Raw genomic sequence first — 15,473 nt, forward strand, 5'->3', positions numbered from 1 at the left:
ATGTTAAGAATACAAATAGTGTAAATATGGCATCACCAAATCTAGTAACACTTAAAGAGGCAGCTGTTGATTTTGAAAGCAATGTTAACAGATAAGATGAACTTAATTATTTATACCGGATGTTACAAATTTGCCTAATTCACTCCTCCCAGGAGGCAGTTATGGCTAAAGTTTGATCTTAAAAAAGCTTAAGTAAACATTAATTCCGTAAAAACTATTAAGGGATTAGTAAGATGTATAGAGATTCATCCCCTAACCCTTTGAAGGTGATATCTCAGCTATGCACCACAACAAAATATTCCTAGATTTTATGCTTCCAGGGAACAGAGACTAAGCTTGTTCATTTTTCACTATCCTACAGCACAGAGCTTTATACTTCATAGGATTCACAAAATATTTAATTAAAATTAATTAGTTCCTGCAAGAAATAGGATAATAAGCTAGGTAGACAAGTTTCTTTTTTGTTTATAAAATCCATAAGAAAATGAAAACGGGGTTATATCTGGCCTTTCTTTTTCCTCTGACCACTACATTAATTAAATGTGGCCTCTTTTGGAGTTACAAATACAGACATTTTAATATTAGTCCCTACCAATGTTTTGAGAATAAGATTTTGTTTTTTAGCAATATAAGAGATCAAGAATTAGGTAGTTTAGAGACCATATTAAAATAATCATTTCAGAACTGAGGAACAATATTGTACTCTAAGAGCTTATACTAAGCAACTTGGTTCAGTGAACAGTTAAAATTTTATATATTTTCATAAATGCTTATAGATATTATATTTGTTGAATATAAAACTATATAAAACAGTAGTCATAACTACAACTGGCTTTTCAATAAAGTTAATACCTGGCATAAAAGTTCTAGAAGCTTCCTAACTTTAATTTTGGCTGAACAGATTTACTTCCTTAAATAATTTCCTATTTTTAAAAGGCAACGTTAGTTCAGAAAACCCATTTACTTCAAATAAAATCTGATTGGGGAGAACAAAAACAGGTTAACATTTTATACTCTAAGATTCTACATTATTTTTCTTCTCATTAAGCTCCCTCTACTGTTTCTGAAAAAAAAAAAATAAAAAGCTGACAAATTTACAAATCACTTTCTTATATATTAGTTTCCATGAATTTTAGTTTTGAGCTTGTACTGAAAATTGTGGAAAAAATTTATATGTGTACATTTGAAGGATAAAAATCAGCAGCAAAAATAATCTGTCAAATGCTATTATAAAAAGATAAATGCAACTACAATAATTTCCATCAAATAAGGTTACCAACTTCCATATCACATTTATACAATGCTTCACAATTTACAGAAAACCCTTGTTTTAGTCTCTAATTTCAGTGAAATATACTCACCATTTTGTCTAATAATCTATTTCTACTCAGGATTTTTTTCAGTTTACTCTCTGCAACTAAATCTTGAAAAGTCTTCCTTCTCAGACCTATAAACTCTTTCCAACTTGCAAAACCTCTTGGGAAACTTTCAAATACATTCTCAATCTAAGTATGTGACTTGTTCTAGTCTTTCAAGTAAAACTCGCCCATATGAATGCTTACGGTTTATCTTATATATATATATAACTAGTTTAATGTAAAATTATTATGTATACATACTTATTTTACCCATTTACTGTATTTTTTTTTCCTTTCTAGATTAAATTCAAACCCTCCAGCCGTCAGTTAGCTTTGCTAAATTTTATGAAGTCCAAACACCTACCACCGAAGAAACTCTTATTGGCAACGTACTCTGGGGCTCAAATTCAAGAGAAACCTACTAGAGAGAAGAAGTATTTCAAAGTGCATGTGCTTTTGGCAGCTCTGCTCTGTGTGTAAGGACAGACCACTGTAAAAAGTGAAAAGGCAGAAAACATGTAATTTAATTCATATTATATATAACGCATTACATTTAGATACGGTATAACTACTGCCTAATAGCCCCTAATATAGAAAAGTGGTTTTGTGGTATGTGAGTATGCATATGTGTAAAAGAAAAGGGCTTCATATTCTATTTAAATAAAGTACTAAACACAATTCAAAGAACACCTCAAACTTATGTAGCACTACCTAGTAAAATTAAAATTAATCTAGTGTCAGTGTGGGTTTGTGTTGTGACTAATTATAATTAATGCAACAGACTTTTTTCCCAATGAAATATGCTATCTCAATTACCTCATTCTAATGCTTTACACACATCAAATGAATGCAGGTAAAGGGTCTATGTGCCTGGCTCAGGGGATGTTATCAATAAATGCAGGCTATTATAAGCTCCTTTAAATAAAATAGCAGAATGTCATAATGAAAATGAGTTTCTCCTTAAACATAAATACAGTTGATCCTGTTATTTCTGTGGATTCCACATAATTATGAATTTGACTACACATGAAATTTATTTATAATCTCAAAATTGGACATGCACAGAGCTATGAGAAATTTGAGTTGCCTGATGCATACACTCCTAGCTGAGGTTGAACAAGGCAGTGCCCCGTCTTCTTTCAGCTGACGTAATGTAAACAGGTATCCTTTTTGGGGTCTATTTAGCACCTCTTTTTTGCATCTTTGTGTTTGTTGATGTTAACTGCTGTTTTCAAATGGCCCCCAAGTGTAGTGCTGGAGTGCTGTCGTGTTCCTAAGCACAAGAAGACTATGATGTGCCTTACTGAGAAAACGAGTGTGTTAAATAAGCTGCATTCAAGCATGAGTTATACTACTGTTGACTGTGAGAGTTCAATATTAATGAATCAAAAATATGTGCATGTATGTGTATAAAAATGTATTTAAACAGAAAGAGGCATAGAACAAAGTTATGTATTGACAGGTTGGCAAAAATGTGACCAGAGACCCACAGGAACCTAACCATCATATCTCCCCTGGGAGCAATGGCTCAGTATTCACGAATTCAGTCTGTAGCAACCTTATAGAACATAATTATGTTGAAAAACAAGAATGGTCTGTCTTACAAATAAGATTTCTTGATGGATTAGAAGTGGATAATGAGAGAATTCAGGGCTGACTCCAAGGTTTCTTGCCTGAGAAAACGGAAGGATAGAACTACCATCAATTAAGGTGAAGAAGGCTAGAGGGAGCAAGTGTGGAGGAAAGAAGTTTCGTTCTAGACATACTAAGTTTGAGATATTCAAGTAAACTTGTCAAAAAGGCAACTTATATCTAAATCAAGAGTCTACAGGAAGGTCTCAGGTGGAGATATAAATTTGGAACTGTCAGCACAGAGACGGTATTTAAAGCCATGGGATAGTCTGAGAGTGAATTGACAAGGAGAAGGTGACCATCAGAAGACTAGAGAGAAGAGGAGGAATCAGCAAAGGGAGTACAGAAGGAGCGAGCAATAAATGAAGGAGGGAAGAACTAAAATGTGGTATCCTGGAAGTCAAGTGAAAAAAGCATTAAAAAGAAGTACATGATCAACTGTCTCAAAAGCCTCTGATAAGTCAAATAAGATGGAGAACATTAGCATGAGCCTGAAAGCACTATCAGTAGAGTGCTGGACATGAAAGCCTAACTGAGTTAGACTTAACTGAATGTGAAAAGCATACTAGAAAAGTGCTGGCAACTCTTTGGAGTTTAGCAGCAAAAGGAAGCAAAATAGATCATTAAGTTATAGAGGAAGGGAGGTCAAAGAATTTGCTGGAGTTTCCTTTGGTTTTTTCTTTTTTTTTCAAGGTGAGAAAGATGTTTGTCTGCCAATGAACTGTTAATTTGTTCTTGCATGACTGTATGCTGGTAATAACACAAAGAGAGGAAAATAAAGTATGAAAGAGAGGACGGAATTCCTGGAACTTACACATTTTTAAGCATTATCAATAGGGATAGTAAAAAGCTTATGGGATTCAAGGGATATTATCATCTCAGTAATTGATTTGAATGTTAATGCTAGATTAAGAAGATCTCTTCTAGGACTAACTATTCTTTCTGTGCTCTCTCAATGTTTTTTTCCTTCCCACAATAATCAAAACCTATCTTAAATTTCTTTAAATTAAAACTCCACTATATCTTCATTAATACAATAGGGCTATCTACTAAAAGCAAAGTTCATTGTTATTTCAGTATGTAAAAGCTTATTAGCTCCATAGGGACAACAGATTATCAGAATTGTGAAAAAATTAAATGCCAGTTTCCATGTCCGGAAAATGTTGTTCTGTTACTCACTTTTAATCCAGCTGCATAGCCCACTGGCTGTGGGGCAATATTGGACTGTCCAGCTTCCCCTACAACCACAGCTAAGCCAAAGACCTCCTGGAAGGCATCTCGGACAGCAGCAACTTTTACTTCTTTATTTGAGGTCACTACAATATCCAATTCACCTCCAGATTCTAAAAAGACCAGAGGAAAATTTAAATTTCAAATTAAAATAATGAAATTCTCATAATTACTACCATACCAGGTGCTAACATCTAATTTACATAATTATTACCAGTTTCATAAAACCATGCAAGATATAGATCATTATCTTTTTTACATGCTTGAGAAACTGAGGCCAACAAAGTTTTGCCCAAGGTAACATATCTAATTAGCACTAATGTCAGGACTCAAAACCGACATTACATATCACAAGCCAGAAATTACATATCTGGCTTGTGAAGTGTAAGTTACATATTTAGTATACTCTACGGGAAATTAAAATAAAGACTTACTGATATAGTAAGTGATTTGTCAATGAGTTGCAGAGAAGTTATGTACTAAACAAGCACTACCATGAAATATACTTTTTAACCTAGAAAATAGTTTAAATATGGGGTCATGAAGCTTTTTATTAAATATCTCCACAATGTTCTGAGCATATGCCACAAATAGATATTTATCAATTATACATGTACTACTGCTCTAATATAAATATACAAGCATATATGAAGTTGAAATAACATATAAAACTTGAAATTTAAAATATTAAGAATATGAAATAAAAATTTTCAAATATTTTTAATTTTTCAATTACTTAAAAAACCTAAGTACTACTATTTCTAGACACAACAATTTGACCAAATGTTTCATTATTTTTAAAAATCCTAACCTAACATTTCTGTGATATAATGAATTCAAAGCCCTGGTTCTAAACACAGCACATTTTGATATTTGGCATTAATAGTTATCACTGGCAAAAGAGATTTTTCATGAAAATTGTTTATAAAGTAAAACATTTTGCCCTAGAAACAAGGTTGTTTTTCCCTAATAAATATCATGTGGAACAGTGAAAGATATTTTCAAATATTTGGGTTTTAAAAATAATGGATCCCTTTTTCCTGACTGACATAATGTCTCACAGATCACATCTGTACTGGATACTTCAGAAGTTACTAGAACATAGAAGAAGAATATACTTTTTTTCACTTTTTTCCTCCACATGGGACACATCTCTTGATCTTAGCTAAGTACTGCTCCATTAAACTTCAGCTCAAAATGGCTTTTCAGCTTGTGATGAGTAGTCCTGCCATTTCTAGTACTTTTTGAGTTTCTTGATACATACAAAATTGTTACATCAAATGATTTCTAGAATATTTGTGTAAAAATACCTTAAGATGGCCGGGCGCGGTGGTTCATGCCTGTAATCCCAGCACTCTGGGAGGCCGAGGTGGGAGGATCACAAAGTCAAGAGATCGAGATCATCCTGGCCAACATGGTGAAACCCCGTCTCCACTACAAATACAAAAATTAGCTGGCCATGGTGGCGTGCACCTGTAGTTCCAGCTACTCGAGAGGCTGAGGCAGGAGAATCGCTTGAACCCAGGAGGCAGAGGTTGCAGTCAGCCGAGATGGCGCCACTGCACTCCAGCCTGGTGATGGAGTGACACTCCATCTCAAAAAAAAAAAAAAAAAAAAAAACCTTAAGATTTACTTTGAGTTGTTTTGTTAGATCAGAATGGTGATGCTTTGCTGTCAATAAAGATGTCAGCTTTCTTGAATTAAATTTTATTACTTTTTAAAGTTGATTAAGTTATGACATTTACTAATGATAGAAATTTCATTTCTGTACCTTTCTTTTTTCCCCTTTGGTGTTACATATTTTTCTTGATGTCATGAAGACTAGTGGCTTGAGAAACTTCCTTGGGTATGAGCTCTGCCTTTATCATTTACTAGCTTCTTTACCTTGTGGAAGTCACTGAGCTTGTTTCTTTGTAGAAAAATACCTGCCATCCAGCCTGGCCAACATGGAGAACACCCGTCTCTACCAAAAATTAGCTGGGTGTGGTGGCACACGGCTGTAGTCTCAGCTACTCAGAAGACTGAGACATGAGAATAACTTGAACCTACGAGACAGAGGTTGTAGTGAGCTGAGATCATGCCACTGCACTCCAGTCTGAGTGACAGAGTGAGACTCTGTCTCAAAAAAAAAAAAAAGAAGAAGAAGAAAAACACCTGGCACCTCATAGGGTTTGCTCTAAGGATTAAATAAGGTAATTGCTTTCACAGTCTAACATAGTACAGCCATGAAAACAGCAAAAGCTCCAAAAATATTAATTCCTTTTTTTCCTTCATTCCAAATATGTACTTGCAACGAAAAGAACATATATGGCAGAGTCCAATTTTGAATTCTTTGGACAGTTACAAACACAAAGAACAACTCAGTTGATTTAATGCTTGATTCAATTTTCTACTACAAGGGAAGCCAAGTGGCTAAGTGTAAAAAAATCGAGCATGAGTTCAATACAGCTCTACCAAGTTGTGTGATCTAGGGAGATAACTTACATCCCTACAAACCTAGGTTCCTCATCCAAAGCTTGAGGAAAATACCTACCTTGCAGAGCTCTTATGAGAAAGTGCCTAGCAGAAGCATTCAATAAAGACACTTAACAATTGCTAGGCCTTCTCTTTTGATATTTACTAGACAGTAAACTACCAACATAGTCAAGACTTGTGAAAGCTATTGGCTTTTTACTGCCACTGAAATCTCTGTTCAGGTACCTGCTGCACAATTTTGACTTAAAAGTTATCTTTTACAGAATTACTAATAATTGGTCACTGAGCCTTGTAAGTGATATTTTTTCACATATTGGATATGTACATAAAAATTAAATAGCAGACAGTATCTATCAACTGTCTGGAAGATTCTGGATGATTAGTGTTCAGAGGTGGTTAAAAATAGCTTTCCCAATATACCCAGTCATTAGATATTATTAACTAGATTTGCTTCCTCCAAAAATATTATCCCTCAATTACACACAAATATATTTAATTAAAATAGATAACAGGAGAAATGTTAAAAAAAAAGTATGAAACAAACATCACTTCAAATGTCAGTAGTGAATAAAGTAAAATTCATATAAAGCAATGCTAACCTATATTTAAAATTAAAATCAGCAAGTATACCAATAATTCATGGTTTTTACTCCTTCTAGGATTATTCTGTGGGATTTTCAAAATTTATTTAATGATGACTTTTAAAAAAGATGAATTAGTAACACCAAAAAATAAGACTGACAAATTAATGCAAGAATATAATAGGAATTTCCACTGATAACACAATCAGTGGAAACAAACAGAGAATTACAAATAGTGGCTGACATGGACATACACTTTAAAAAAAAATGGCAGATACTGGTCTAACTTATGTACATACTGATATAGGGAGCCATGCCAGGGTCCAGCGTTGTAATCATGCTTTCTACTGAATGTTTTGTCTTATCAAGCACAGACTTCACCATAGGATTCCCAGCCACACCCTGCATAAAACAAATAAATATATAAGTATTCACTCTAAGTGAGGAACACCATGATCTTCATGATTGTGAAGAAAACTTTTTTAAAAATTTCCAATGCTTCCTAAACCAGTACTTTTGTAAGATATATAAGGTCATGACAATATCAAATTGCTATTAAGTTTCTAAATTATACTCTCAATTTTTCTTCCTGACTCATAACAGTGTGTAGACCAGCAGCAATCTACAGACTACGCTTTGAGTAGCATGGGTATGGAAAGGATGCCATACCATATATACATATATATGTGTGTATATACATATATTTATTATGTATATACAATTTCACTTCTACTTATTTATATAAAAGATTGGGCAAAACTTGTCCCTTAAGGTCCCAAATAAAGGTCCCAATCAGGTGTCTAGAAGTCCATACTTGTTCCCTAATTAAAAAAATTAAAGAGTAAAAACACCTCTCGTCTGGGGGCAGAACAGTTACTTATTACCTTAACGTACAACATTTTGCTATCTTCTACTGGTTTCTTCTTTTGCCTACTTCTTGTTTCTTGTTTTGTACATTCCCAAACTCTCCATTTATAGTCAGATCTATTCCTCTGGATTCTTAGAGCCGTTACTACTAGAAGGAACCAAGTCTTGAGTATTCCTTCTTGTGCGATACTTCACAAAGGGTAAAAGACACTCCAGGGAGCAGTGCCTCCTGAGATGGCATCTGACTAACCCGCCATGATTCCCCGTCTTCCAATCTGCCATTAAACTAAGGTGACTCAGGAAAAGATGAGTTCATAAAATTGAAATTTAAGACTGCCAACCAACCATATGCTGAAACATCATGACTTACTACTATTTACAAGACCTATAGAGTTGAACTGGGTATTACAACTCATGACAAACACACTGACACATGCTCTTAACGAGGGACAAAATGTTGTAGTCTGTATGCAAAAAAAACTTTTCTAAAGTAGACAGGTATTAAAAAATAAACAAGCTTAGAAAAATGCCACATTCCTGAAACATGAAGCTCAAATACTACAAATCAGCCAACCATCTACCAATTTTAAATCTTTAATATAATAATAAAATTGCAAACAAACCCTTAGCAGAATATTGGAACTTGGCAGAATGATTTCAAAATTCACTGGAAAAAAAAAACTGGGAAAGATGAGTAAAGAAAAATTTAGAAGAAAAATCAGCCAGCTTATACAACTTACACAACTAAATACTGATACACATTTATAAATGCAGACTTGAACTGTCCTTTCTATCTTACTTATCACTGAATGCTCCACATCCCCACCTTAGTACATATTAGTACAATGAACACAAGGTAAAAGTAATTAAAACAGTGTGCTCTACTACAAGAACAGGGAAATAGCAGTCGACTAGAACACAGAGGCCAGAAGCTGATTTTAACACACAATTTCCTAAGGAAGATAATATAGGGATCATACCAAATCAATGGGGATATGATACTGAAAGACTCCATTGAGTAGCTGGAAGAAAATTAAGTTTGATTTCTACCTCATATAGTAAAGAAATATCAACTATATTAAACGCTAAGTGTCTAAAAAATTAAACATTAAGAGAACTAGAAAGGGATCACAGAAGAACATTTATCATAGTATCATAATGGGAAAAGGTCTTTTTTAGCATTTAAAAAAAAAAAAGTAAAGAAAAATAGAGGCCGCCTGTGGTGGCTCATACCTGTAATCCCAGCACTTCGGGAGGCGAGGCGGGCAGATCGCCTGAGGTCAGGGGTTCGAGACCAGCCTGGCCAACATGGTGAACCCCCATCTCTACTAAAAATACAAAAAAATTAGCCAGGTGTGGCGGCAGGCACCTGTAATCCCAGCTACTTGGGAGGCTGAGGCAAGAGAATTGCTTGAACCCAGGAGGCAGAGGTTGCAGTAAGCCAAGACTGCACCACTGCACTCCAGCCTGGGCGACAAGAGCGAGACTTTGTCTCAAAAAGGAGAAAAGAAAAGAAAAAGAAAAGAAAAGAAAGGGAAAGAAAAGAAAAGAAAAGAGATTGACAGAACTGACTCCTGAAATTGAACTTTTCTGTCAAAAAGGGTATTAAAATTAAAATGTAAACTAAAAATTGAGAAAACTGCAACATATGAGAGCATATAGAAAAGTATTCTTACTGTATTAGGAGCTCTTACAAATTCATGAGAAAAGAAAATCATCCGAATTTAAAACTAGGCAAAGAACACAACTGACATTTCACAAAAGAAAAATACAAATGGCTAAAAATCATACGAGAAAATGTTCAAATTCAGTAGCAAAGGAAAGCAACTTAAAATGTGGTATTATTCTTTGCCTGTCAAATCAGAAAATATCCTAGTCCCAATTAATAACTACTGCCAGCAAGTGAAAAATGCTATACCAGTGTATTTTGGTATAAACTTCCTAAAGTGGAATATGTATTTTTTCAAATTTTCACTCAAATGTTCATCAGGAATTAATTCGGAGGAAAAAAGATGTCCATAAAGATTTACATCATACAACAGTGCTCCTCATAGTTTTTTGTTTTTGTTTTTTTTAAGATAGTGTCTCACACTGTCACTTAGACTAGAATGCAGTATCATGATCACAGCTCAAGCAGCCTGGACCTCCTGGGCTCAAACAAGCCTACCACCTTAGCCTCAGAGTAGATGGGACCACAGGCACACGCTACAATGCCTGGCTAATTTTTTTAAGTTTTTGGTAGAGACTGGATCTCATTATGTTGCTCAGGCTGGTCTCATACAGAACTCCTCAACTCAAGCAATCCCCCTGCCTGGGCTTCCCAAAGTGTTAAGATTGCAGGCATGAGTCCCCGTGCCAGACCTAATTATGATGATGTTTATTGATAAGAATTACAATTAGAAGAGATCTCTTGTACAATAGGGTGACTATAGTTAGGAACAATGTATTCTATTCTTGAAATATAAGGTTTTATATTTCAAAATTTCAAGTTTTCTCACCACAAAAAAATGGTAAATATGTGAGGTACTGCATATGTTAATCAGCTCAATTTAGCCACTCCAGAATGTATACACACTTCATGTATACATCATGTTGTACGTAATAAACACACACAATTTTCGTCAATTAAAATAAATTAACTAATTTTAAAAAAATAATTACAATTAGAAAATGCCAATAGGCAGATTAGCAAAATAAAACATGCGAAATAAATCCAACAGCATGTATGGTGAAGCAGCCATAAGAGAAACCAAAATACATTTCTGAAAAAAATATTTTACGGTCAGGAAGATGTCCATGATATATGCTCAGTAAAGACCAGAAAACATGAAACAGTATCCATTTGACCTGTCACTACTTCAATTTGATTTTAATTCAAAGGAACATTTATACAGATATGCATAGGCAAGAGACTGAGAGCAGCTACAGAAAACTGCTAATAAAAAAGAATTTTATTTTTCCTTGTGCCATCCTGTATTTTCAAAATTTTCTCTAATAAATATCTATTAGTTTTATAATTAGAAAATTAAACATAATTTTTAAGTACCTCTTACCTTAATAAAACCCCAGATTCCACCAGCAGATGCTTCATCCTGACCTCTATCAATTCTAGGGTCTTCTTGCTCCTCTGGGAAAGTAATGGCTGATGTGGTTCCAGTTCCCTGTGCCAGAGATGTCAAACTGGCTTGCTGAGTAATAGGAGTTGGCAAAAGACCTAGTCAATGGCAAAAATTTTCATATGTATAATTTATTCCATAAACTTTTTCCTATAAAAAGGAGTGGCTCAAGCAACTTTAATATTAATATTCAGGCATTTGAAGACTGAGTTATACACTCAAAGATTAACACGAACCTTTATAAAATGCAAATTAAACAGAATTTCAAAAGAAATTTATTTCCCTTTATATAGTCTTAAACCAAGTATCCTGAAAATGGACAAAAAGCATATATACAAAAGTTCTTCAGGTCTGTCCTATTCAGCACTTGGATATGAACAGCTGTAGTTCAGGTCTCTTTAATCCATAAAATTAATTGAGCACTGACGTTCCTCACAAAAAAGCACACAATTATTAAACACACTCTATATACTTCATGTTAACTCAAAAAGAAAATTCACATATACACAGACATGAATATAGTACTTGTACTCTGCAATAAGTTTCATTTGTAAAGGCAGACAGGGAAAGATAGATAATAAAAATCACAGCAAAGTTACTTCTTTTCCCTAAAATGAGAAACAACAGGTAGAGAATGACAAGGACGAAGTTTTGATAACTCGTTTGCAACAATTTTTCCAAAGAAACAAAACAAGTAGATGTAACTGACCTAGGAAGGGAAATGACCCAATATCACAAACTTTTGGCATAAATGAGGTTTTATTTGTTTCTGAATTTTTACCTGGCTAAAAAAACACTACTCCCTGGAACAGTCAGTCCTGATAATTTTTTCAGTAAAATTTAAAAAAACTCAGACTTCACCTTTAAATTTCTCTATAAATGCACAAATATTAAGACAAAATTTTGGAATTTTCTGACGTCCCATATACCAATCATCTACTGAGTTGTATATCACATAAAAAAATCATATGCTAAATTATACTAACAGCCTTATTTTAATAATTTAAATGGCAAAAACATGAGATAGGTAACTCTGGAAACCAAAGAAATGAATAAAGAGAAGAACATTAATGCAGAGAAGTGGGACCCCGCCTGCTGATAAGAAGGTAAAATGGTACACCTGATTTAGAAAATAGTTTGATGTAGAATTACCATGTAAATCAGCAATTCCATGCCTAGGTAGACACCCAAGAAAAATAAAAACATGTCCATACAAAAACTTGTAAACAAATATTTATAGCAGCATTATCTAAACAGCCAAAAAGTGGAAAACAACCCGACATTAACTGATTAATTGAATAAATGAAATGTGGTATACATATTCATAAGCTGGAATATTATTCAGCCATGAAAAGGAATGAAGTACTGACAAATGCTACAACAGGGATGAATCTTGAAAATACGTAAGTGAAGTATTTAAGTGAAAATAGTTAAGTGAAAGTTGCCAGTCACAAAAGGCCACATATTATATGATTCCATCTATATGAAATGACCAGGATAAGCAAATCCATATACACAGAAAGTAGACTAGTAGTTGCCTAGAGCTGTGAGGATATGGGGGACAGCAGGGGCTGACTGCTAAAAAGAATAGGGTTTCTTTCTTAAAGTGATGAAAAGGTTATAAAATTGTGAAAAGGGATGCACAATTCTGTATGTAAACTATGGAACTGTAGGCTTTGAATTGGGTGAACTGAAGAGTACATAAATTATATCTCAACAAAGCTATTATTTTAAAGAAGAATAAAACATTAATTAATAGCCACGTATTTCAAAGTATAAGAAAGAATTACCTGTTCCTGAAGGTGCAGAAAATGATGGCATCAGGGGTGTCTGGGGAGCTCTCCCTGCATGTCCCCTTGTAATGTCATAAGTTGAACCAACAGAAAATCCTGATATAGGAGGACCCGAAGGGGGTGCAGGTAAAAGAGTGTTTGGGGCAGAAGTTGAAGGTGGGAAGTGAGATACAGGAGGATTACCAAAAGCAGCAGCAGGTGATGGAGAAATAGGAGGTGGCATAGAAGTAACAAGTGGTGGCACAGAAGGAACTGCAGGAGGAGGCACAAAAGGTAATGGCACTGAAGGCCTCACAGGAGGAAGGGGCGGCTGAGGAGTAGAGTATGCGAGTGGTGGGAAGGACTCCATGGAGGATACGTTTGGAGAAGAAAAAGAACTGGTTGCTGCCAGAAAAAAGTGGAGAGGATAAAAGCACAGAATTAGAAATGTTTTTTATTTAGTTTCCCAACTGTCTAATTACTTTCCTCTTGCAAAATTTTTAAACTTACCAAAGCATATCCCAAGAATTATTTTAAAAACTGTAATTTAAAATATACAACAAATATAATTGAGTGTAAATGACTTTCAACTCCCGTAAGTAAAAGAAGCAGCTGTATGAACCTATGGCATTGTTCATTTTTGCTTGTTTGTTTTGGTGTATTTTTAATAAAATAAAGTGATTCTTCATCCCTAGTTTCAGCATGAAAACCTATGCCCTGAAGGCTCAGAAAGGTTAATCACCACAAAGTCGTAGAGCAGTAGGCCGAGCGCAGTGGCTCACGCCTGTAATCCCAGGACTTTGGGAGGCTGAGGCAGGTGGATCACCTGAGGTCAGGAGTTTGAGATCAGCCTGGCCAAAATTGTGAAATCCTGTTTCTACTAAAAATACGAAAATTAGCTGAGCATGGTGGTGAGCACTTGTAATCGCAGCTACTCGGGAGGCTGAGGCAGGAGAATCACTTGAACCCGGGAGGCGGGGGTTGCAGTGAGATAAGATCGCACCACTGCACTCCAGCCTGGGCGACAAGTGAAACTCCATCTCAGAAAAAAGAAAAAGAACAGCAGACAAAGCTAACACATGCTTTTTAGGATATTTCTGTCATAATATAAATGATGGTAAAATTATAAACACAACAAAAGTCTACCTAAAGCAAAACACTGATGTTTTCTTACTTTAAATACAAAAGACTTTCTTTCTATTCTTTAAATTAAAAAGGCTATTTCCTTTCATCTTGAAAAATAATAGAGAAGTTTTAATATATGCATTCTTTTCTTAATTGGCTCTGAGAAAAGATGATAGTATCTTCACTATTCTCAAAACACATGAGATGTTAGACAACTACGTGTACCTAATGGAACAGGGGTAGAAGACAGAGCAGTAGCAGCCAGCCCTGCAGGATTTGGTGGAGGAGTCCCAGGTGGTGTTGTCTCTATTCCACTCTCTTCCATCATTTTTCTTCAATTATGGTATACTATAAAAACATAAAAATGTAACAAATATTACACAGTAACCAAAAGCATATTTTTAAAGCTTGAATAGAGAATGACTAAAATAATAATCATCAAGAGATAGATGTCCACCTTTACTATTTATAATGCAACTTATTTGCAGATGAAGAGTTTGTCCAAATTTCTAAGAAAGCAATCTATGAGAATATTTAATATCAAACAATCTGTAACATTCCCATGTAGATACTTTATAAGTGGGAAATAATTTCATGTTATAATAACAATATAACTAATTATCTACTACATTTCAAATAGTAAATTACTAATTTGATTTCTGCCACATGAATGCATGTTAGAGATAGTTATGTCTGGGCCAGGTGTGGTGTCTCATGCCTATAATCCCAGCATTCTGGGAGGCCAAGACAGGAGGCACTTGAGGTTAGTTAGGAGTTGGAGACAAGCCTGGGCAACACAGCAAGATCTCATTTCTAAAAAATAAAAACAAGTAAATAAATATAAATTTCAGTCATTATTAAATTTAAAATAAAAATGAGGCTGGGCACAGTGGCTCACGCCTGAAATCCCAGGACTTTGGGAGGCTGTGGTGGGAAGATGGCTTGAAGCCAGGAGTTCAAGGCTGCAGTGAGCTATGACTGCACCACTGCACTGCAGCCTGCGTGACAGAGTAAGTTCTCATCTCTAAAAATAAATAAATAATATATTTAATGTATTTTTGAAGCCCTTCCTCTTCTCTCATAAAGTACTGTGTATAAGATATCCCCATTAACATAAAAAAAAATAAAGCCGGGCACAGTGGCTGACCACTGTAAGCCTACACTTTGGGAGGTAGAGGTGGGAGGATCCCTTGAGACCAGGAGTTTGAGACCAGCCTGGGCACCATAGGAAGACTCCATCTCTACAAAAAATTAAAACATTAGCCAGGCAGGGTGACATGTGCCTATGGTCCCAGCAACTCAGGATGCTGAAGTGAG

The 15,473-nt window shown here is 34.9% G+C and overlaps 1 protein-coding gene across 1 annotated transcript in view; it reads right to left on the reverse strand.

The window, feature by feature from the left end:
- PRRC1 (proline rich coiled-coil 1) overlaps positions 1-15,473 on the reverse strand; it is a 38,798-nt gene that overhangs the window by 18,475 nt on the left and 4,850 nt on the right. Inside the window, exons 2-6 of the mRNA XM_032156536.2 lie at positions 14,382-14,504; positions 13,050-13,436; positions 11,197-11,357; positions 7,576-7,678; positions 4,170-4,333 (exon numbers count right to left, since the gene is read on the reverse strand). Coding sequence (XP_032012427.1) covers positions 4,170-4,333; positions 7,576-7,678; positions 11,197-11,357; positions 13,050-13,436; positions 14,382-14,484 — 918 coding nt within the window. The 5' untranslated portion in view covers positions 14,485-14,504. The remainder of the gene's footprint in view (positions 1-4,169; positions 4,334-7,575; positions 7,679-11,196; positions 11,358-13,049; positions 13,437-14,381; positions 14,505-15,473) is intronic.

The sequence above is a fragment of the Hylobates moloch genome, unplaced genomic scaffold (assembly GCF_009828535.3).
Source record: "Hylobates moloch isolate HMO894 unplaced genomic scaffold, HMol_V3 SCAFFOLD_6, whole genome shotgun sequence".
NCBI classification, from domain to species: Eukaryota; Metazoa; Chordata; class Mammalia; order Primates; family Hylobatidae; genus Hylobates; species Hylobates moloch.